Raw genomic sequence first — 24913 nt, forward strand, 5'->3', positions numbered from 1 at the left:
TAAAATACTGTTGGACCTAACACCCAGGCACTGATTTACATAAGCAAGCAAGCAAGCAAAATGGATATTTTTTGTTCATTAAGTTAAAGTCTCTTATTTTCTTCAAAGAAAATTTCAATAGTCACAGAGTGAGCAAGAGGCTCTCTCTTGGATAATGGGCTTTGATTTAGCATTATTTCCATTTTATATTGATTACATGCTTTAATCACATCAACTGAAGAAAAAGAAAATAGGAGCTATGTAATCTAATAAATTTGATCAATATTACTAGACTGCTTTGCTACAAGCAGCCTCCACAACTGCCATTTAGCATAACGAAGAGTTTCATAAGAGAGCATAAGAACACAGCCAAGTGCTAAAATGATCTACTCCATTCTCAAGTCCCAAAAAGTCTTGGCTAAAGGCATGCCAATAGACTGTGAACATGTCTTGGCATGGAAGCAGACATATTCCTGCCTCTCGCCCATTTGGTAACATGTATGCCAAGCCAGAAGCAACTATGGGCTTGTTCAGTAGACTGAATCTATTTCTCACATGGAAAATATAATTAGAAAGCCTATACAATGGTTCTTTTAGAAACCTTTAGCAAGTTAGGACTATCTCCCTATCATTTCCCAAAAGTCCTTAGAGCAGAAGCATTTAAAACTTCCAAAGTAAAGCTCTCTCAATTAAGGGCCCTGGCTCTTCAAGGAGCTCTCTGAAGGCAAGATCCCTGTGCAACGTTCCCCTGTGGCTTTCGTGGGGCTCCTATATTTGATTCTCAAAGAGCCAGAACGTCAGCACTGTTTTCAGAAGTCTCTCTAAAGCCCCACTGGTTTCAACCTATTAACATTCTAAAGTATTTTTCTTATAATGACATTTCTAAAAAGAAAAAAAATATGGATCAAGCCTATTTATTTTTAAATTTCAACTGCTCTGAATCTGTGGGAGGACAAGACTGTAACAAATCACAAGGTAATTCTCTCAGACTATGGGGTTTAAAAACCAACCAACCAAAATTACAAACTTTTTTAATATAATGACTGAAAGGGAAGAGATCCGCCAACTGCATTATTATAAACAAAAGGTCAGCATGAATAAATCATGTCTCAGGACACGGGGACACTGGAATTGGAGAGGGGTCCATGAATCCAGGGTCCCGGTACCCTGGGACTTCTAGAAGCCAAGCATGCAGCCGGATTACCCAAGGGCAGGCTAATAATTAGATGATTGTCATACCTGCCCCAACAGCTCCGGGTCTTGAACTGGACTCCGGATGGTCAAGGCTGAGTTTGACAAGCAGCTAATTGTCATACCTGGCCCCAATACTTCTGGGTCTCAAATGAACCTAATCAGGCTGAGGGCAGCTCAGCAGTGCTGTGACTGGGACCAGAAAAATATTATGCCCCATTCTAAACGTTGAGCCTCCTGCCATGTACATCTCGTGTGGGAGGAAGCACAAATGTTTGAGATGTAACATAAAATTCCCCTGGTCTCAATCACAGCATCATTTTAATATCATTCAGAGGCCTTATGTTACCTATATGCCATGGCATTTCAGATAGTCTAATTCACAAACAGGTCATTATTTCAGCTGGAGAGACGCATGTCTTTTGGTGAGCTGTCGAAGCTCCATCCAACCTCCATGCTCCCACCACCCCACTGGGTGCAGACTCAGCACTACCACCAGTCCCTGCCCCATGCTACACGCTCCCACCCGGTTGCAGCTCCCCCTCTCCCTCTCTCCACTTCTCAACCTGGTGCCTGGAGTGGGACACCAAGGAAGCTGAGCAGGTCCCCAGGCGGCTGCAGCAGTGGCAGCAGCAGCCCCACCTGGAAGCTGTGCGCTGGCTGGGCCAGGCCCTTCCGCACACCAGCATGGGAGCGAGGCACACGGGCTGAGCAAGGTACTATTAGTTGATGGGCACCCGCAGGCTGGATAATATTGCCTGGCAGGCCAGATCTGGCCCACAGGCTGTATTTTGCCCACCCCTGTTCTATTTGGATGTAAATATAATGAAGGGGTGGGGGGAGGGAGCAGCTATCAAAGATACGGAATAATAGATTAAGGACCAGATTTTACTAAGAGTTAAGTGTTTTAATACCTTGAAAAATTTCATCCCGTGTTCTACTCTTATGTACCTTATGAGACAGCTGGACACCCAAGTCCCTTCTGGCTAATTTTTCATAGGAAAGTGAAACTGAAAGGATATTCTGGATCATCCAGAGTAGATCTTGCTATCAAAGACAACCTTTTCATATAAACCCTTTCATAAATCATATAGGAGTTAAGAGGTCAAAACTTCCGCATTGATTAGATAACTCTTATTTCCAGACTAAATTTATTAACAGCTAATTTATACCCATTTGTTCTTGGGCTGGCATTGTATGACACTTTAAAATTAGATTATAAACTATCCAAGGCAGCAAACAATTCTTCTTATGTAATTGTATAGCCCTTACTTCAACAAGTCCCAAATCATGAGCGGAGACTTCAGTTGCTATGGCAATACAATAAATAATAAAAGATGGTTTTACAGCTCTGCTATCCTGCTTCTCCACTAACATATTTTTTGAATTAAAGCAAGTGCACTTACATGAAATTTGATCAAATAAATTCTTCTGCCACTGGCTGACCCAGCAGCACTTTTCCATCTATGAGTTTCATGATTCTATAATAAGATGCTCATCTTAGTCTACAAGTGCCCATTTTACAGGCCCTTAATCTTGTTTATGTTTTCATCTGTACTATGGGACATTTGCTGAAAAACAGGACACACTATCAAGAGTCTATGCCCTCTAGACATTTCTTTCTCCCAAGGAGGTAATCTATTCAAAATGTTTTTAGATGTTTTTGAATGCTAGTCATTCTTGGAGTGCTACTTTCCCTAGCACAGCTTAAAAATTGTACAATAATCAGTGCCCAACATGGAGAGCAATAAAATCCCTGTGCTCCCTAGACACCACTAATTTTTGGAACAAGCCATTAAATACTAATCTTCAGTTTTTGTTTTTTTTATAGCCAAGATGTTTCTTAGCATAATGATCTTCTGTCAGCGAAGTCTCATGCAAGTAACACTTGTATCAAGACCTTTCCAATCATAGCCCAACCTTATTTATAAAAAATATTTCTTGCATTTTACAGTCTCCTGTGTGCTATAAAAAAAAAATCTTGAATTCAAGTAGCTTTCAACTGAGACATTAAAGTATTTTTAATCTGAACCATACAGACCACAACAGAACCATCCACAACCCTCAACACTGCCAGGTAGCTGAATTTATTTGAAATTGGAATTCACTTAATTTAGGTGTTTCACTTCTGTAGAGGCAAAACTAGTAAGAAAAATACAGAAAATACAAAGCCTGAAGCAAAAGAAAAAAAGCTTAATGTTCACCAATGTCTGATAACACCAAACTGTTTATAATATGGAGGCATTCCACTCGCACACAAAAAGGAGAACGAACCCACGGTAAAAGCTGACCCTTCCTGAGAAAATACACTCTCAACCCTTATCTAAGGAAAGAGACAGCTTTAAATAAATCATGGAGAGAAAAAAGAATTGCAGATGGAAAAATGGAGATCACTCACCCAAGCACCTGTAGGGAACCACGATATGAGGCTGACTCTTGCACTGCTTCCGTCCCCTTTTGCACCAGTTCTGGATTGTCACAGGCTGGTTGGCTTCAACCACATTGGTAATTTGCAGTTCAGGATAAACCTAATATTCAAAATACAAAGAGAACAAATGCAATTTAAGGCACACTTACTGGGCCATTTAATATTATTACAGGTATTTGTAATAGGCACCAGTGATGTTCATATGCATGCCTTCCCCTTTTGTTATATACTACACAGCCATCTTTACTTTGTAATATTTCATGTTATGAATTTTCACTGTATCCATTCATGTAAGAAGGAACCAGGTATTATTAAAAAGCAAATTTATCTATCTGCTAAACTGGAGACAGCTGGCTTTTCCTTTTCATTAAGACTTTAAATGCCTCTCTTGACTCTATCTACGCATGAATTAAATGCATCATTCCCTTGTTACCCTTGCAGATGAACACCACCAAAAGGAACTGATACTTTAACAGTCTAATGCATCCAGTTTGGCAACCTTAATGAAGAAGTCAGATCAGTCCTTCACCTTTTTCAGTGAAGTTATCCTACACTCAGAGCATCCCTTTCCCTCGCCACTTTTTGCATTAAGAACGTCAGATCTGAATTGCCCTTTACAGTCCACATCGTCTCTCACCCTAATGATTTGCTGAACCACTTGCCCATATTTCTGACTTGCTTAAAATCACTCATCTATTCTAAATGCTACATGTACTCACAACCACACTGTGATAATCCCTGAAAGAAACTGCAAAGTTACTGCCATTCATAATTTCAATTCACCCATAGCTGTGATTTCATCTCTTCTTCCATCCACATACCACCATCCTCACTCCCTGACCCTCAACATCTTTCTTGTTATCAGTTTTGGCCGTGCTCTCCTCTGTCAGAGATCAGTTCTTAGCTGTTAACAACCTGTCTGGCACAGTTCACTAACCTCACAGTAACCATCAGTTTCTCTATCCCTTTCTCTGGAGAGAGGCAAGAGCTCATCTCTCATGCTGTTTTCAAAAAATTATCTGTTAAAACAGTCCTAACATGGAGCTCATCATGATACTTATTTCCCTTTACTTTTATTTGCAACCATACCAACCAATTTCCAACACACTCTAAGTGTTGTGTATGAAGACACTTACAAGAACATACAGTTCTTAGGCCTTAGAATTCTGTTTACGATAAAGGGCTACTTGTTTCAGTGTTTTTCAGCAACTGGAAAGTCAATATTGTGAAACAGAATTCACCTTAAGACAAAGGCAAAGAACAAGGAACCCCCTTTGTCGGAAGCATGGAGTTTTAATGGTTCTAAATCAGAACTGAGACTCTTCTAACACACAGTTTCATAGTTTCTCCTTCTGACCCTAGACACTATGAAACTACGAAACTTCTCATAAGACTCAAGGCACTTCTCAGAAAATGCCAGCTCTTAGGTTTTCACTCATTTTTGACTATGGAAAAATAATACAGCAATTCTTCTGTTGCAAGTGCTCTACAATAGGTCAGAAATTTTTAACACTATGGATCCCTATTTGAAAATTTTGCATTCATCTTGTGTCTTGTGTATGTGTTTGCCCACCAAACATGAGCAGCACCTTTAGAAGGATCTCATGGCACCCCAGGGTGCCCTGGTACCCTGGTCAAGAACCACTGGTCTAGACGAAATGTCTATTACAGACTCTTATTAAGCGTTTACTCTCTTGAAACTAGCGTGAAAGTCAAACACCAGACCTCTAACACAAATACAATGCTGGCTTACTTAAAGATAATGGATTGAAAGGCTTTATGAACTGACGTCAGTACCAGGTTTTAGAGATTAAGTGGATGGAAAGAATAGTAAGGGAGAAAGTGCAAAGAAGAATACAAGGCATCATCTAAATTCCTATTAAAGAAAATGGAAATGTGTTGGCCAGATACTAATGAGCTGAGACAAGCCCTACAGTGGAACCCTCCAGAAGACCAAAAACGGCCTAGCGAAGGAGAATATACCAGGAGCTAGAGGAAGCTAGACTGAAATTGAGCCAAGTCAAGCAGCAGGCCAAAGGGCAAAAATGGGAAGACGATTGTTGTGGAAGTCCTATACTCCCTTTCCCAAAGCAAAGGGAATTAATTTTAACAATCTGTAGTCTGGTACTGTGTAGACACTTAGAATAAGAACCCATTCTGCTAGACACAGTTTCACAGTAAGAGAAGGCCCCATTCACTGCAAAGGATTTAAAATGTGAAAAAAATGTGCAAGTCAGTTAAAAAAAAGTACAATATATATTTTAAACTAAAGCTAAATTTTAAAAAGCTTTACACTGAAATGGCAATGGCTAGTAGTATCTTTGCACTTTTTATTCTTCTCTCTGATTAGCAGTACTTTAATTCAAGTGGCTTGGGATAGTATGTATGCATAGGATGGGAAGCAGCATAAACATAAGCTTTGAGCTAATGAAACCAGACAGTTTTCTGCTAATGGTCAGCAAAAGAGACTAAATGAAATATTGTACAGCTACACTGTACGCTATGATTAAAACATATTATACAATTACTTGTAAATAGCTTGTTACATGTAAATCAAGGGCAGTTACTTTACTTTGCCTATGGAAGATGACCAATTATGCAATGAAATAGTTACCTAATTCCCCAGAGCTAGAAAACCAACACACTAAGCCAAACATCCATATCCAATACAGTGAACACCACCCTGGCTACTTATATCACAAATATGATGAACAGTACCACCGAGCCAATCCTGTTCTTATAAGCAAGTATCTACAAAAACACAGCCATTTGAATTTTCGTTTATGAAAGTTTACATCCAAACACCATTGCCACTGTGTTCTCAAGTCCCTATACTAAGAGATAAGAGGCTTGCAAGTGTGGATGATTTTCTACTACATAGTTAGGGTGCACACACACGACCCGTTTATTATACAATAACCTCTGTAAAAGTGAAGGAGACGCACAATGAACAATCTTAATGTGGTGTAAGACTCTCTCTTCCAAGATAAAAAGACCCAAGAAAATATGCAGCAATTTTACCCTGGGTGATTTACTAGGGACTAAATCATGCGTTTGCCTCCCTACTCCACTTCATTTCAGAGTAGCTATTTGTGCAGGAAGATTAGCAAGTATGGCAAAAGACCAGCTTGGCTTAGCACAGAACTCTTCAGTGAGCTAAAACACAAAAAGGAAGCTTGTTGTGGAAGCTTGGACAAATGACTAGGGAGGGGTATAATAGTGTTGCTGGGCATGCAAGGATGAAATCAGGAAGGCCAAAGCACAACTGGAGTCGCAACTAGGAAGGGACATGAAGCGTAACAAGAAGGGTTTCTACAAGGATGTTAGCAACAAGTGAAAGATCAGGGAAAGTGTGGGGCTTCTTTAAGAACAGGGGAGGCAACCTAGCGACAAATGATGTGGAAAAGGCTGAAGTACTCAATGCCTTTTTTACCTCGGTCTTAACAGGCAAGGTCAGCTCAAGACTACTGTACTTGGCAGCACAGTTTGGTGAGGAAATGAGCAGTTTGCCAGGAGCAAAATAACAGATTAGAGACTATTTAGAAAAGCTGGATGTGTACAAGTCCACAGGGCCAGACATGATGTACTCAACATTGATGTGGGAGTTGGCTGATGTGATTGCAGAGCCGCTGACCATTATCTTTGAAAACTCATGGTGATTGGGAGAGGTCCTGGACAATTGGAAAAGAGCAAATATAATGCCCATCTTTAAGACAAGGAAAGAAGGAGGATCCAGAGAACTACAGACCAATCAGCCTGACCTCAACCCCTGGAAAGATCAAGGAATCCATTTTTAAGCATTTGAAGGAGAAGATGATGATTAGGAACAGTCAGCATGGATTCACCAAGGGCAACAACCTGATTGCCTTCTATGATGAGATGACTGGCTCTGTGGATACAGTGAGAATAGTGGACATGACATACCTTGACTTTAGCAAGGCTTTTCATATGGTTTCCCACAACATTTTCACAAGCAAGCTAAGTACAGGTTGGATGCTGGACAGTAAGATGGACAGAAAACTAGCTGAATCGTCAGGCTCAAAGGATAATGATCAGTGTCTCAATGTCTAGTTGGCAGCCAGTATCTAGTGGAGTGGCCCAGGTGTCAGTCCTGGGGCCAATTTTATTCAATATCTTCATTAATCACCTGGAAGATGAGACAGTGTGCCCTCAGCAAGTCTGTGGATGACACCAACCTGAGGGGGACAAATAGATATGCTGGAGGGTAGAGCTAGGATTCAGAGACCTCAACAAATTGGAGGATTAGACCAAAAGAAATCTCATGAAGTTCACTAAGGACAAGTGCAACGTCCTGCACTTAGGATGGAAGAATCATATCCATCAGTACAGACTGGGGGCTGGCTGGCTGGGCAGCAGCTCTGCAGAAAAGGACGTGGGAGTAACAGTGGACCATAAGGTGAATATGAGCCAACAGTGTACCCTTGTTGCCAAGAAGGCTAACGGCATGCTGGGCTGCATTGGTAGGAGGGTTGCCAGCAGGGCAAGGGGAATGATTATTTCCCTCTATTCAGTACTGGTGAGGCCACATCTGGAGTACTGTGTTCAGTTTTGGGCCCCCCACTACAGAAAGGATATAGACACAATTGGAGTGTCCAGAGGAGGGCAATGAGAATGGCTAGTGGGCTGGGGCACATGACTTCTGAGCAGGGGCTAAGAGAACTGTGTTTACTTAGTCTAAGGAAGAGAAAACAGGGGATTTAATGGTAGCCATCAACTAGCTGAGGGGTGGCTACAAAGAAGATGGAGTTAGACTGTTCTCAGTGGTGGCAGATGACAGAACAAGGAGCAGTGGTCTCCAGTTGCAGCAAGAGAAGTTTAGGTTAGATATTAGGAAAAACTCTCACTAGGAGGGCAGTAAAGCACTGGAACAGGTTGCCCAGAGAGGGTGTGGAATCTCTATCCTGGGAGGTTTTTAAGACCCGGCTAGACAAAGCCTTGGCTGGGATGATCTAGTTGGGGATGGTCCTGCTTTGAGCAGGGAGTTGGACTAGATGACTTCCTGAGGTCCCTTCCAACTCTAATTTTCTATGATGCTACAATCTGTTCAGTGTAAATAGCCATCTCTCTCACTAGTGGCCATGTGCTGTAATACTGCCTACAGAGCAGGCAGCCAGCTTGTGTATCCACTTCTCATAATACACTATAAACTCCAGGGTAAGTTATCCTGTAGTAAATGTGCTGTATGTCTATTGCCCTCAGCATGCTCCTTCATTTGAACATTGGGGTTAAAAGAAGACACTGAACTCCCGAACATGAAAAGCAAGCAACTCCAATGTGGACAATATGAGTTATGATGCTTCAATAATTATTCATAAAAGAAGCAGAGAGAAAAATCAATGACTGTACTGGCTTCACAGAAGAACTCTTGAACTTCAAGCATTACACAAAATGTTCTTGTTTTTATATCAGATTGTTTTAATTCCTTTGAACAGTCAAAAGGGGTAGGGTTTGCAGGGAAGTGCGAGAAGGCAGGAGGTTCCCTCTCCTTCAACCCAGGGCCACTGTTTACATCAAATAACACAAACAGAAATGGTCCAGACATTTAAGACTCTAGTGGAGTTTATACCTAGCTTTCCATCTTTGGAAGATAATATATCGTTCCATTTCCTTTCCTCTGTTCCCTAAAGAGATAGATAGGCTAAGGGTTCACCACTTACAGAGCTGATGAATCAAGATAAATGGCACTTTTTTAGATTCACTGTATCCACATGCTTAATAACTGCAGAAAGAAATCCTGGTGCATTTGCAGTGTAAGTACTGATTTTGTACCACAACAGCAGGATTGAGAATGAAGTAAAAAATCTGCCTCTTTCCTCCCAAATCTGAAGTCCCCCACTCTAAGCAGGTGCATGGACAGGCTGTGCTTATGTTGCTTTATCTCTGTCCGAGCAGCACCAAAAGATATTAGGACTCCATGATCATAGTGAATCCGCTATTTTATAAACACTGTTAAGCATGAACACAGGGGTTGTGCCTGACCTCTAGGTCCTGACACACAACAGGGACAGATTCACAGTGTGCACTAGACTGGATTTAGATCAATGCAAAACTACCACAGATTAAACTGTTCTGGATATTTTAAATGGCATCATTAAGATCCAGGCATTATGTAATATTAGATGCCACCATCAGCACTATCTTAGCTGACAAACCTAAGATATGATGCAATGTAACTGAAATATTCTCACTGCCGCTTTTTCTAACACAGCTCGCTCTCTCTCACAGTAATTTTTTTTTTTTTTAAATAATGTCTATATTTCAAGGTTTGAAGCACTTTAGCTGGAACATGTATAAAGAAAATACCAGCTATCACTCACAAAATTGTATACAAGCTTCAAGGCCCTGATAAAGAAAAGCATTCCTCCTCAGTTTTAACATGCTTAAAGTTACACACTTAGTGATGTGCTTTTCTGAACTGAGGTTCAAATGAGTGACACCTAAAAAAAGGAGGTATCAACCCACAAGGCCAGACAAAAAGAAAAAATGATTTTTTTTAAAACTAATTTCACCCAGAAATGACCTTCTCAGCTGTAAATAAAATCTTTTTACTGGAGCAAATAGCAGGACTTGTCTACTTCCAACAAATACCATTTAACAACAAAGAAGCACAAAAACAAAGGAGCCTTCTGTTCTGTTTTCCATTAATTATAAATTTCCTTTTGAAAGCTCACATAAAGAAAGCCTTGGACACCTTCAGAACCAGAACCAGGCTTTGAACTTCACTAGTTATTCAGAAAGTAATGCTAATGTGCACAAGCAGAAGTAGTGGCTCCAGTAAGTTAGATTTTGTAAGTTGTAAGATACGGAAAATCCTATCTGCTCTGAACTGATGTGCTAAATACCTATGACATAGGGAAATGAGGTGCTTGTTTATTTATAGTGGCCCTGCTGAGTTTCTTCTAGATGATCAAAATAAATAGCTTTAGAAGATTATGACAGAGGACTAACTGTTAAATTCTCAACCTTATAAATCACTGTGCAGAAAATTAGCACTTGCATGTACTACAGAAAAAAGCTTAGCGAGGAAGTAAAGGACAAAATATTTTAAAGTTTGTAAGTATGAATCAAGATATGAGACTATCAATTAAAATAAATTGTCTGACTAACAAGATCAGTCCATTATTTAGTTTGCCTTTATATATCCGAATTAATGAACTTTTACTCCAGACTGCATTGAATGTATTGCAATGTCAATCCAGTTAAGTTTAGCTCTAACTTACACAACCGTGATACCATTTGGCTATACAGAATCTAATTCCACAAACACTTGGAACATATACCTAACTCTGCTACTGATTGTTCCACCAATTTCAAAGGATCAGTGCCATATAAGGCAGGAACAAATACATGCCTGTTTTTTACACAGGAAAAAGTAATTCTCTGGAGCTCTGAAGAATCCTTCAGGAACACAGCTCATTTTAACATTTCCCCCTGAAAATTTTCTAGTTTTTTCAGGTTTTCATTTTTAAAACACTTCAATAAGAAACATGTTTAGCTCATGGTAGAAAATTTCTATTTCCAAAGCAAACCAGAGCTAAATATTGGTAAAAGGAAGAAAAATATTAAAAATAGAGAAAATCCTCACTAGCTCTGTACACTCAAAGTCCTGCAAGTACATTTTGGGCCCCTACTTTCTAATCGTTTCTTAATGCTACAGTACTCTAACTGAGTGGGTAGCATTAAGCAAAGCATGTTACTTAATTTTCTTCAATCAATGACCTGAAAGAAATCATAAAATTACTCATACAAAAATTGGGAACATAGTACATAATGAAAAGGAATGGTCAAGGGTCAGCAACCTTGATAGGGCAGTGGGCTAAAATAATGTAGTTCAGTTCAAAAGCAACCTGACCACCAATCTGCCAGTTCTCCCTGGCACCAACTGCTGCTGCATGTGACAGCCACCCATCACTAGACAATGCAGAATCATTCCTGTTGCCAAAATGCTGCCAATATTTGGGCTTCATGGGCTGGATGAAATTGCTTGGCAGGTTGAATCAGGCCTGTGGGCCACATGTTGCCAACTCGTGACAGAGAGCAATCTGGATTAGTTACTAACAACCAAACAACGGGCATTTTCACTTGGCCAAATGTTCAGTCATACAACTCAGAATGAAGAATGTAGGCTGGATAAGTAGGATGGGGGAGTCCCTCCTGGGTAAAATGACTGGGTGGGGAAAAAAGAAAGAAAGTGTTCAGGTTCATGACGGATACACAGCTAACCATTACTTCAGACTGCTTTGCTGTGGCCAAAAGAAGATAACATGATTCTTTGAACAGGTGAATATTGAATAGGACTATCAAACTGCAATCAGGGATAAATTCATGCAAATCCTAAGGAAAGTGTTTTGCAAGTAATCAAACTAGATGGGGGGAGGCAAACTTTTTGGCAGATGTGCCACAAATTAGTCTAAAACCCTGCCTAAGTACTGCTCTGATTCCCTTCTCCTGCTCTGCTTTCTGCTTCGTACCTTATCTGCCACTGTGCTGCCTGCCCCCTCCACGATCTGCCACGTCACACAGAAAATGCCTTTGCCACAAATTTACCACTCCTGAACTAGATCATCATAGCAGTCCATCCTGATCTAACAATCTATTACTCTAACGGATCTGCTGCAGTTATCTGAATCCAAGTCGAGCCCCCCTACCCCATTTAACATGGGGGGGGGGGGAAGAAACACTAATCTTGGATTTGAGCATGAAATAATGGGAGGGGGGAGGGACATTGAACAGACAGCATCTGTGGCCCCAGCGCCACCCCTGATCTGGGTTCTGGGCTGGAGCTGCGACCACAGCCCCACCTGCTCCCTACCCCCACCTCTATATCCCTCCCTGCAGCCTCATCCCCGTCTCCAACCCATAGCCTGTGCTTCCTCTATGCTCCCCCTGACCCTTACCATTGCTATTCCCTCCAGCCCCAACCCCAGCATCACAGCTGCAGCTGCCACCAGGCCAAGCTGGAATAGAGCAAGCACATGGCTCAGTGCCCCAGGCTGGAGCAGAGCCAGAACCTGCAGCTGGAGCAAGTATAAATGGCTGGGGTGGAAGAAGGCAGGCAGGGGGCATAAGTGACAGGGACGAGGGGAGAGAGGCAGTGAGTGGGTGGGGAGGCTGGAGTTGCAGGGGGGTGACAGGTGTAGGGGGCAAATGGGAGGGGAAGACAGGCAGCAGGGGACAGGCAACAATTAGTGCAAGTGAGTGGCAGGCATAGGGCAAGGTACTCAGCTCCCTCACTGCTGACCCCCTCAACTCTCTCACCTGCCCCCCATTGCCTCCCTCACTACCTGCCCCCCTACTGCTTCTCCTACTTCCTGCCCCCTAGTGCAGCTTGCTAGGCTGCAGGGGTGTGGGGTATGCATTTAAAATGACCCTCCAATAATTAGAGTCTCTACATGGAAGATTAAAACTAATGTATAAATTTTTCCATGTACAGAAACAAATTATTTGGAGGTTATCTTAAATTCAGGGTTATCTTGGATTCAGGTCAACATAGTACATCCAAAAGACAAGAGACAGCCTAATTTAATCACACTAAAATCTGTTAAGACTAGCTAATAGGATCCTACTCTATTAATTCTTGATAAAGCCCAAAGTGTTCCATATACATGCTAGAATAAACATAAAAAATATTATAAGCAACATTATATCAGACAAGTTTATTTACAAGTGTTTCAAGTACCAAGCAACTATTCAGTCACAAAGGGTAGGACTTCCATTGTCAAGGAGTTCAGCAGTATCCATGTTTTAATTCAGCATCTGCTCATTTCACAATTATGTATCTAGCATCACGTTTACTGTCCCCCTCCACTATGCTTAACATTATTACAAGTTATATGAACCATTAAGAATCCAACATAATTCTTTAGTTTACTCTGCATTTTTTAATAACCAATTAAAATGACTTGGTACTAGTAACCCAAAGTTGTAAATTAGTACTTCTTAGTTCACCTAAAAAAACAAACAAACAAAAAACAATATGCAGTGTGATCATATTTGTACTGCAAGTTAACAATATTTTATATGTGACCCAATTTTATCTCTCTGAAGAAATTAAATATTATATTCGTACCTCCCAGAAGCGGGGTCCCAATATTAAAAAAGCAAAACAATTTTCCAATACCAAATGTTCACATCAGTTTCACTAGTGGGATATGTACAGGCAATTGAATGGAACTAAACTTCCACATACACCTAGGAGAATAATTCTGCAACCCTTGAACATCTTCAGCCGAATTATAGGAGAACGCTGTCTCATAATGGTAACCTAAGTTAGATGAACTGCATTAAAATGCAATTAGGAACTAGTGTACATCCTCACCCATAATTTAAAACAGAACTGAACCATGGCAATAGGAATAGCCAACTTGTATTTTAATTTCAAACAAAATTTACATACTTAATCAACTGTCAGTTTACACTGAAGCACTTAATGGTATTTTTTTTCCCCTCATAAGGATTCTCAGTCTCACTTTGAATGCATTGCCAGCTAATGCTCTGATCAGCGAGTGATGTCAAGCAGAAAATGGGAAAATTCTGTCTGCCCTACTTGAAATGACACAGCATTCTGAAATATATACACATTCTTATTACCATTTAAAGCCCACCTGCTGGACCTTGGTTTTAAAATCAGATACTAAATTCATGACAGTGTAATATTATTCTGAATTTAAAAGCACCCAACACGATGATCTTGATTTCTGTTTGGGGGCTCTAAGCCAAACTAGAAGACAAATGATGACAATCCTTTATTTTTACAGGTTTGAAGAAAAAGGACCCAAACCATCTTATGAGGGTATGAACAGATGTAACAATTTTATCTGTATCCGAGGATACCAACATCAACAATTAGATTTAAACATGTCTGCATGATTCTGTAGCAATACAAATAATAGTAAAATTGTTCCATATTTTAATCCTGCTTCATTCAGCATCAAAGCAGAAGGTAGGGTAGAGTTGTACCTTACAGACTAACTCAGGGGTGTCAAAGATATGACCCAAGGTCCAAATTCAGCCTGTGGAGCTGTATCATCCAGTTCTGGTTGCTGTTTCTGGGTCTCAGAGTGACCTATTGGCAGCATGTGAGGTGTACTAGACAGCCCTTGGCACCGCATGAGATGCTTGCTCAAGCTCAGAGCAGCAGAGCCATGTACAGCACAACCTCAGGGCATGGCGTGCTGGAACCAAGCACCACAGCCCTGCGGAGCAGAACCTGGCCACATGTAGTGCCCACTCCAGCTGCTCCAGGACATGTGCTGGATCCAGAATACAGGGCTGGTCTGTGGGTCAAGTCTAGCCTGCAGACCCTGATACCCATGGATTAACTAAACCGAAGTTTTATAAGCTTTTGTGAGCCACACAATCACTTTGTCAGATAAAATTTAGCTCAACTGTATCATAGACTCACGTGAATGTCTTGATGGCCTAGAGTCACACAAACTGGTCCATACTTGGGAAGGGGGGGAGGAGAGAGAGCGAGAATGAACACATCAGGATGAACAAAATAACGTCTGGCAAATGAGTCCATATTAGATAAAGGAGAATTCAAAGAAATGCAATTTGCAATCACATGCGTAACAATATTTCATTTCAAAACATTTGAAAAAATAAACGTCATAGCATCAAAACTGAAACACCCACATACTGCTGACAGCCAGCCAAATTTGAAATCTTTGCTGGATATGAACAGTCAAATTTCTCCTAAGGCATGACAGATAACACTTCATACTTTTAATATATATCGCTCATTAAAATACCTAAGTTGCATTAAACCTCAAAACTATTCACTGAAGTCTTAGGAAAATAGATTTTTAAGAGCTGTGAAAAATGTAATGGACATACAATAAGTAAGAACATATCTTCAAGCTTCAAATAGAATAAGAGAAGTCTTTTGATCACATAAATGAAATATCTGGCAGGTAATTGTTGGAGCACATTTCAAAAGGAATCTGTTCGTTCAATATGCAAAGTTTAGGAATATGGGTAGCTAAGTAAACAGGTGCTTTTAAGGATCCTCTTGTGAGGATATTTTTATAAGAATGACTAAGCTACGTTTCAATCTAGCAAGCTGGTGACCGAGGGGGTAAAGAGGTCATTTTCTTTCCATCAAACTACTTGGCTAGGCCCTAGAGACATTGTTATCTTAAACAAACCAATGTGTGTGCATATGCATGTATGTACAAACATATATGCATATGTGTACAGACACTCTCCCCCTCCCACCCTCCTCCACATAAGGCACTCCCTTTGTTTTTTGAAAAGCAAAAATGTAGAAAGACAGATTTTCCAATTATGGCTGACTGCATGACACAGAATAGGTCCTCCTGGAAACAAAGTGTCCATGAAGTGTGGCATTCCAGTAGACAGTCTGGATGAAGCAACAGAAACTTCCTAGCATAGCAGGAGAACAACAAGGCTAGATCCTAGACCAGGGGAGGGCAAAATACAGCCCGTGGGCCAGGTCCGGCCCGCGAGGCCGTTCTCTCCTGGCCACGGGGCCCCTAAAAATGTAGAAAATTAATACTTATCTGCCCTTGGTTCCTGTCAAAAATAACAGGAGCCACGTGCAGTAGGACGCTGGGGAAGCCCAGTGGGCTCCCACAACAGCAGGGCCCACCCCCCACAGCCAGAAGCCCCAGCAGGGGCATCTGGCCTGGGACCACATGGCTGCCTGTGCCAGAACCTCAGGTAAGGGGGGAGGGGGGAAGAAGGGGAGGGGGAGGACCCCAGGCAGGGAAGGAGTGCGTGGGGAGAGGAAAAGCAGCCCTTCGCCCACCCCATGGCTGGTGCCCCACGCTGCAGCTCACAGCCTGCCTGGGGCTGCTCTGGACAGCTGTGAGCGGCTGCAGCAGGGAATGCAGGCCACGGGGCGGGTGAGGGGCCGCTCCCCACCCCGCATGCTCAGCTTTTCCCTGGGCTCCTTCCCTGCTCCTTCCCAGCATGGAGGAAAGAGGCACTTCACCCACCCAGTGGTCAGTGCTCCCTGCTACAGCTGCTCGCAGGCACAGGCAGCCCCAGGCTGGCTATGAGCAGCTGCAGCGCAGGGCATCAGGCATGAGACAGGGAGGGGCCGCTTCCCCCCACCCCCGCGCTCAGTACCACCTTGTAACCTGGCTCCACTGCCAGCTTGAGCCCCGTGCTGGCTCCTGGCTTGCCCGTCAGGGTTGTGTGTGGTGACAGCAGCTGCGTGCCCCCACCAGCTGCGCGCCCCCCCCCCCGCCCCGCATGCCATGCCAGGCAGTGTTTGCCACCACCACCTCCGGGCTGCCCAGCGTGCAAGCTCTGGGTAGGTAGCAGCAGCAGCAGCCAACACTGCCTGGCATGGGAAGCAGGGGGGCCACAGCTGCCGACAGGTGAGCCTGGAGCTGGCACAGGGCCCAATCAGCATCGGGGCCGAGTTGAAGGAAAAGTGGCCCCTCGCTCACCCCATGGCCAGCGCCCTGCACTGTAGCCACTCGCAGCCCACGTGGGGCTGCCTGTGCCTGCTCCAGACAGGCCCATGTGGGCTGCGAGCACCTGCAGCAGGGAGCGCTGGGCACGGGGCAAGCAAAGGGCCGCTTTTCCCCATGCTCAGCACCAGTTTCTTCCCTGCCAGCAAGCAAGAGGTCGGGGCTGTGCACTGCTCCCCCCTGTACCGCGGGGCTGGGAGGCACTGGGAGCAAGTGGGTGGGGAGCCAGTGGGAGCTTGGAGCCTATACCGGTGTCCCGGGGCCAGTGCCAGCAGGGCCCAGAGCAGGGTGGCAGGAGCATGAGGTCCCAGCTGGCAGGGGCTCTATGGAGCTGGGCCAGCTCCCCCCTCTCCCTGCTGGTGCAGCCCAGCCCGGCTCCACAGACCTCTGCCGGCCTGTCCCCACTTTGGGCCCCATCAGTGCTAGCCCTGGGACACTGGTCCCAAGATGGTGACCAGGGGGTGGGGCATCTGTTAAGGGGTGGGTCTACCCATACAGCCCTCGACAGCCTACCAAAACTGGGTAAGCAGTCCTCCGCCCGAAATAACTGCCCGCCGCTGTCCTAGACACTTACAAGGACAAAGTGGTATTTCTCCACTGCAAGCCTTTTTAAGATACTACAGACTGCAAGCAGCAGCTCACTTGCCTAAGTCAGCTCAATTACTGTTTCAAACAGAAGCTACAGTGCTCAGCCAATAGCTATGGTTGCGAGAAGGTTAACAAAGGACTTTGCTCCTTGTGCTGCTGCAGCCAGAGAGAATTGTGAGCCACCTTGATAGCAATACAGCACAGTGTCGACATGCTTCTATGCCAGAAGCATAAAAGAAAAAACCCCACCTTCCCTGCTTCACCCCAATTTTGAAGGGATGATTTTGGCAGAAAGATGTTTGTGGTATACGGGAAATTGTACATTTGCAATATGGGTGGGTTCATGTGATGAGGGCTAATTTAATACCACACCAGTAGGGTTTTGGCCCATGTTCAGACTCATGAAGTATATTTTGTATTATGCTGTTGCACAGCTGAAAATAGATACAATTTACAAAAGAAAAACAGATATTGCAAGGATTCAGAGGCATTCAGTTGGTTGCACAGGCTTATTCCCACCCCTCAGCTCTCCTACTCTTTGAGGGAGTTGAGTTTAATTACATATTAAAACTTTCATCTATTTAGAATCACATCCATTCATGTGCTTGCACATGGTACCTGGCACCTTATGATGCCAATCTTTTCATCAATCATAGAACAAACAACTGGAAAGGACCTTGAGAGGTTAATTGGTTTCACTTCTCTGTCCCAAATCTGGATCAAATTACCTCTTGGGATTTGAGCTCTAGCACCACCAAAATGCAGAAAAAACCAACAATATTATTTATCACTTCATCTGGGAAAGCACAGAAAGATGTACAGTGCAACCTCTTTTTTTTAGACTGCCTTGCCTCATACATAGAAAACTTGGGACATTGAGCTGCCATACCTCTGACAACATCTCCCAGCCCTAAGGAGAGAACAGAGTCTATAGATTTAAAAAACTGATGCATAAAGATGAAGCTAATGCTACACAGACTAGGCAAGCATAATAAATGCTTCTGGCCTTCAAATTCATGGATCTTTGAAGGGCATCCACAACATTGTGACGTGGCAATAACATTGTAACGTGCAGACAGGCAGGCAGACAAAACCACCACACATACATCAGAGCCTTATGTGCTCTCATCACCCCCGAGAAGATATTAACATGGGGACTGTGCTGCTTGTTTTTTTGCTGGGGGTTTTTTTTTTAATGCAAACTTACATGCAGTAAAACAAAAACACATAAAAAGTTATGAGTGTACACTGAGCTCTCCCCTTTGCTGAACCAAAGGGAACGCAACACCTCCAGCTTAGTACCACTAGCACTCAGGTTTTATCGTTTTATGAAGCAAGTGTTCCATAAAACCCTTGCTTTTCTCTAGGCAGTGCACTCTGTCAGGCAAATTGAGTGAGATTTCTTACCTTCTCAGTCCACTAACATTTCGACATGAGTCCATGTTACAGCATGTGACTTTGTCAAATCTACCCATTCAACTATTCTACATCATACCTGACCAAAGTCAACTGCTTCCCCTCAATGTTCTCTCCCTTTCTCCAAAATACACACACGTACTCTTTCCTACAGAAGTAAATGGAGGTAAAACCAAGATTAGTAAAAATGTTTATTCATGGGACACTATACACGTTCCATACATGTGATTCACTACTTATATCTTCCTCGGGATTCATTTCCTCCGTGTCACTTCATAGTTGTTCCTAAAAAGACAAACGACAAAGGCAGACCTTGATGTAAAGGGATAATCTGCCTCATCCTCCTGCCATCTGAATGAGTTTAAACCCCAATGAAATGTAAGCTTAAGATCGAACTGCCTTGTAAACTAGGGGTTCCTTATCAACAGTTACTACACTAATGATGTATCCCATAGTCCTGTGCCTCTCATTTTCTACTCATCATGTTAAACTTCATGCTGTAGTCCTCTAAAATCTTACGATCCTGCCATCGCAGTGAAAAGATTCAATAAGAAGTTGACCTAGAGAAAAGGGATAGAAAGGATTAATCTGATCCTCTGACAGAAATGTAGGGATTGCCACACCGACAAAAGCCAAGCAAATACCAGCAACCCCTAATGAAAGGACACAAAATACTCTCCATTTCTAACTCAAATATATATATATCCTCTGTGAACAGTAATGCTATCTCCTTTGTCCAGCTCTCCTATCCTTCACAGTACCATTACAGTACAATACTAGTCTTCTATTTACCACCATGTTACATAAATCCTAGTAAAAATGTCAGTTGGTATTAGTTCTCTATTTTCATGAATTCTCGCCTTATTTCAGTGGGGGAGAGCAGCAGTGCAAACTTGAGGGGACTCCTAAAGGAAGGGAAAACTTGGAAGTATGGATTTATTAGTGGTTCATTTAGGCTGCCTACAGACATTCAGGGAGGTTAAAGGGAGATAAGACTGAGTTAAAAATAGCCACCTGATTCAAGGTAAGTCAGGATGGGAGAGAGACCTAGCAAGTGGGGCTGGGGAGTCAGGGGTCCAGGAGGATTTTGTGGGATCAGGGTAGCTCACTGGGTCCATCGGAAGGGGGGGGAGGGTTGGAGGGGAAAGGGTCTATTTTTAGGCCCCCAACTGCCCCTCACTCCCAAAGCCAAGCAGCACCCTCACCTGGAGTAAACCTACCCCACATCTTGCCCTCTCCTCCTCCTACCCTGACTTAATCCTTGTCTTGTAGCATCAGTGAACCATGACAAGTCAGTACTGGGAGTGGCTTGTGGGATGGGGGGGGACGGGTTGGTGGGCTGGGGGTACAGGCTGGCTGTTACATAAGTGGAGGGAAGAGATGTCTGTCTGGGGTTGGGGTGAGAGTGGGGAGGGCCTAAAATAGCCTGGTTCCGGGGAGGGGATAGTAGAAGTGCAGCCCTGCAGCTAGGACCAGTGGCTGAGCTTTCCCAGCCCTGGGACTGCACTGGGAACTATACACAAGTTCTGCTAGATCAGTCTTACTGGACTTGACCTTAGTCAGACTACCTCAGATGAACACCTAAGTTAGATCAGGTCAGCCATTTTTAGGTGTATCTAACTGTGCTGAACTTTTGTACAGTTCACACATAGGTCTACTTCACTAGTGTAAAGTCCATATCTGGGTGAACTAAATTATACTGGGTGGCCATTTTTAGCACAATCTAACCTCCCCAGCCTGTGTGTGCAACATGGGAGAAGTGGGGAATGATATGGGAGTGGAGAGAGGGTAAGGAGCTGGAAAAAGTGGATAGGAGGAGCATGCTGCACAGGCTGACTTGGATGCAGAAAAATTAAGCATTAAAAGACAAGAAAGAAACAAAGAGATTAACTGGAGATCAAGACTAGATTGTCTGTTAATCATTCATGACTAGAATAAATTGAAGTGAGGCAAACATAATGAAAGAAGTCAAAGATGCAGGGTACAGCAACTGGGGAGTGCAGACCTCAGCCAGATGGGGCAATAACAAACATTTTTAAAGTACTGTGTTAGAGATTATCTGGAAGGGATGGAGTGGTAATATGGATATCTGGTAAGGCAGGCAAAAGTTGCCACAATTCAAAGCTGAAGGAAGTTATGAAATGATGTTCTTGAGACAAACAGAAGGTGAGTGAAAGGCAATATGAATAAAGATTAAATTCACCTTCATAGAAATAATTTCCAAGGTTAAATGCAAAGAAGAGCTGGCCAATCTGGAAAACAACGGATCATTTTGAGAATCAGATCTGATTTTATTAAGATTTTGGCTGCCCTATTTTTGCACAGTCAAATAGCTAACGTGGCTCCAGCTTTCCAAACCAAGTTGAAAGCTAATACAGATGCAAATTCATGTTTGCAAACATGTCAGCAGAAGAATCTCTTTTGCATTGCAAAGAGCAGAGTACGTATTTTAACATAACCATCTCTGATCCTAGTTCTAGCTAACTGGTTACTTGCCATATATGTTCCTGGTAGCCTATAATTACATATACACAGAATTATCTTAAAGGAAAAAATGCTAACTACAGACACAAATCTGTCTCCACCTAGCCTGAGTTCCAGGTTTGTCTCCTTTGTTGGAGCAGACGGATTCCCCTAGAGTTCATTAATGTACACAGAAACATGTTGCGACTTTAATATATTTAATATACTGCAAGTAAATATACATAATTCCTCTGTGGGGTGTTGGAGTTACTAGCAAGGCAAAGGTTCAATATGCTGTTCAAGGAACCTTTTTTAAAATAAATCATTTTATTAAGCCCCCCACGTAGAGTTATACTACTTTGAAAAATAAAATCCATTACCCCCAGTGATGTTTGATGTACTTGCACTTACCATACAGGCATATGCTGGAATCTTGATAACTTAACACTACAAAAAATTAATTTGTGAAAACATACTAAATGGCCAACAACAAAAGGACTACAATTAGAAAATGCCTGATTCTAGGTCTTTTGCTTGTTTAACTTAATTTTGGTTCTGCTGGGTCCCAAGTATTCTGATACACACTTAATTATATGATTATAAAAAACAAGAGGTACATATGAGAAACAATTAAGACAGCTTCAAATCTGGAATTCCCCAGCTTTCAAGCACTTGATTTTGCAAGATAAAAAACCACAACTTTCTTTTAACATGTTTTTGCCGTGTAAAAATCAGGAAGAAAACTAAAAATGAAATTTCAACTTCTTGAAGTCAAATTTTGTTTACTGCTTAGGACATCCTCCAAAAGCTCCAAGCTTATGTAGAACAATTACAGCTGACACCTAAGCGTTCCTCTGCTGAGACCTCAATTTAAACATGGTCTCCTAATTAAAGCATCCATTGTTCAAAATGAAAACACTTATCTCTTCTTCTGTACATAGGCAAAGGAACCTCTTTATCCAAAACTTATATTAGCTTCAGCCCAACAAAACCGTATGAAACATGCATACACACATTTTGATTAGTCTATAAGGTACAAATATACCCAGCCTTCTACTATCTCAGGCGCATGTACACACCCCAGGTTTTAATCCTCATTAAATTAAATAGGTTTATACAATTTAAACTTGTTTACTTTGGAGCATCGCTTTTGTGTTTACACGCACTAGGTTTTCAAATTAATTAAGCCATGTCCCTAGCCAGTGCAGCAGGAAAGTGGGATGGTCCAGGGCTGCCCTGCCAGCCTGGGGCCCCTCCACTCACCCCAGGCCCGTGCCCTGCCATGCAGATGTAGAAACAGGAAAAAAAAAAAAAAAAGAAAAAAGAAAAAAAGCCACACAACAACAACAAAGTAGAAGCAATTCAAAAGTGAAAGCAATTAAAAGGGGTGAATTGTGCATTGCCATCTGCTGGACAGCAAGGTTCAATACATGTCTTTGAGTGCCTCTGTGTTTGCACACAAGGAATCCACGGACACGAAGCTTTAATTCCCAGAAAGCCAAACTAAACTACATCCAAGGAGTTTTAATTTAATGCACAAGAAAGACTTTTAAAGCTTTAGGAAATTCCACTTGTGCAAACAGACACACAGTTGCAGCGCATGAAAGAGCAAAAATTGTGGCATGTACATGAACCCCTCAAAGGCAAAGTTCTGTTTTCAATAACCAGATTCTCTCCACTATAAAGATCATTAGCTCTGTAGAAGGGCCAAGAGTATACAACCCTGGTGTGCTCTCTAGCAAATTTTTAGGTTCCTGCAGTCTGCTTTTTACACAGCAATATACTAAATTCCTGCACTGATCCTATGTATTGCAAGAATACAAAGGAATAATAAAACAACAAGATGGAAGCAATTTAAAAAGATAAATGTATATTAATTTTGAAAGAATAAATGCACTGATAAACTGCATCTCTCCCAATATCAATTAGGATTCCTTTGGTGTGATAAGGTAACAAGCAACAACACCAGTTCTAAGAGATCTCCTGCTTTAGTCCCAGGATAAGGTACCATTACATGCACAGCAATCACTGAATCATTCTGGGGCCAATTCCTGCCTCAACAAGAAGATAAATATAGTCCAAAGAAAATGGCAACTTTACTCCTGAGTTCAGCTACCCTGTGTTGTGTCAATTGCTGGAGTTTGTGAGCCACCATAGCATGATTCTCTTTACTGGTCTTTTACAAGGCAACTTTACACCAGTAAAAATACTTTTCAAATGTGGCTGGTGTTTTATAATGAAGATGAAATATCACCATCTTCTGGCTTGGTTCTCAAAACTATGACATGCTTCATTATGTTTTATCTTCCCTTCATGGGCATTTTGTCAGCCATTTATGCCCAAGAAGGCCAAAGAGATTTATGTACATTTTAGATGCATAAAACCAGCAATCTGACCAAGCATAAATTTTAGGAAACATTCACTCTACATTTGCCCATTATTTGACTGTCCTAACTAATGACAGCATGCTTGGAAAATCTTAGTTCTTAATGAACTACACCTCATATTTCAAAATTAACACATCAGCCAATGAGTCAGTTTCACAAACTTCATCTGCACTTTTCTGACAAATACATGAACAGATGTGGGTATGACTCTGCTGGAGTTATGTTTGTGAGTAGATCACAGCGTAACATTTCTAAGTGGTAGCACACAATCTGTGAAAGTTCCTTTGGAAAAAAAATGTACTTGGTATCTCTATTCAGCTGTTCATAAAGTGATGAAACTTAGAAATGACCTACTTTATGTCAAAGTTCTCCTCAGGGCCTTGTGTGAGCTGTCACAAAGTAACAGGCCTGGAAACTCATTTTTTAATAATCTAATTAATTTATGCATTCTTGAGTTTACTACGGAACTTGCCGAAGGGTAATTTACTAATCTAAGAACCTAGATTCAGTTTTATGCCTATCCCAAGAGAAAAATGCAGCTGTGATTTCTCTTTTTATGAAATACACTTCAGGGCCTAACATAAAAATATAAAGCACTAATTCAGCGTCATAGTCAAACTTTGAAACGGTGATTGTGCTCCTCATCATTCAAAATGCACTAGCAGTATGCACTGAATGTGGCCTAGTCTTATACTTCAAGAAATACGACAGGATCTGGGAAATGTGCAACCAAAGGAATATCTTTTATACTATATAATCTTGTTATTAATGCTTTTATAAAGTTAGGCACAAGGGACAAAGATACAGAAAGCATATCTATGGAAGAAATTCAAACTGGTGCCAGCTTGTTTTGTTCAGTGCTTTTCATAATGCTTGCAGATCTGGGCTCAACACCCCTCCAATCTTACTATAATTCTATTCATGGAAGTCCTGTCTACCCAAGTGTAACAAGTACAACCTGAATTTGGAGGTGCCATTGGAGCTGAGGGTTATTC

At 42.1% G+C, this 24913-nt stretch overlaps 1 protein-coding gene across 4 annotated transcripts in view; it reads right to left on the bottom strand.

Moving 5' to 3' along the window:
- APP (amyloid beta precursor protein) overlaps positions 1-24913 on the bottom strand; it is a 312221-nt gene that overhangs the window by 248710 nt on the left and 38598 nt on the right. For all 4 annotated transcript variants that reach the window (XM_006035443.3, XM_006035439.3, XM_006035438.3 and 1 more), the window contains exon 2: positions 3569-3698. In XM_006035443.3, the coding sequence (XP_006035505.1) occupies positions 3569-3698 (130 nt within the window). The remainder of the gene's footprint in view (positions 1-3568; positions 3699-24913) is intronic.

The sequence above is a fragment of the Alligator sinensis genome, unplaced genomic scaffold (genome assembly GCF_000455745.1).
Source record: "Alligator sinensis unplaced genomic scaffold, ASM45574v1 scaffold1151_1, whole genome shotgun sequence".
In the NCBI taxonomy this organism is placed as follows: Eukaryota; Metazoa; Chordata; order Crocodylia; family Alligatoridae; genus Alligator; species Alligator sinensis.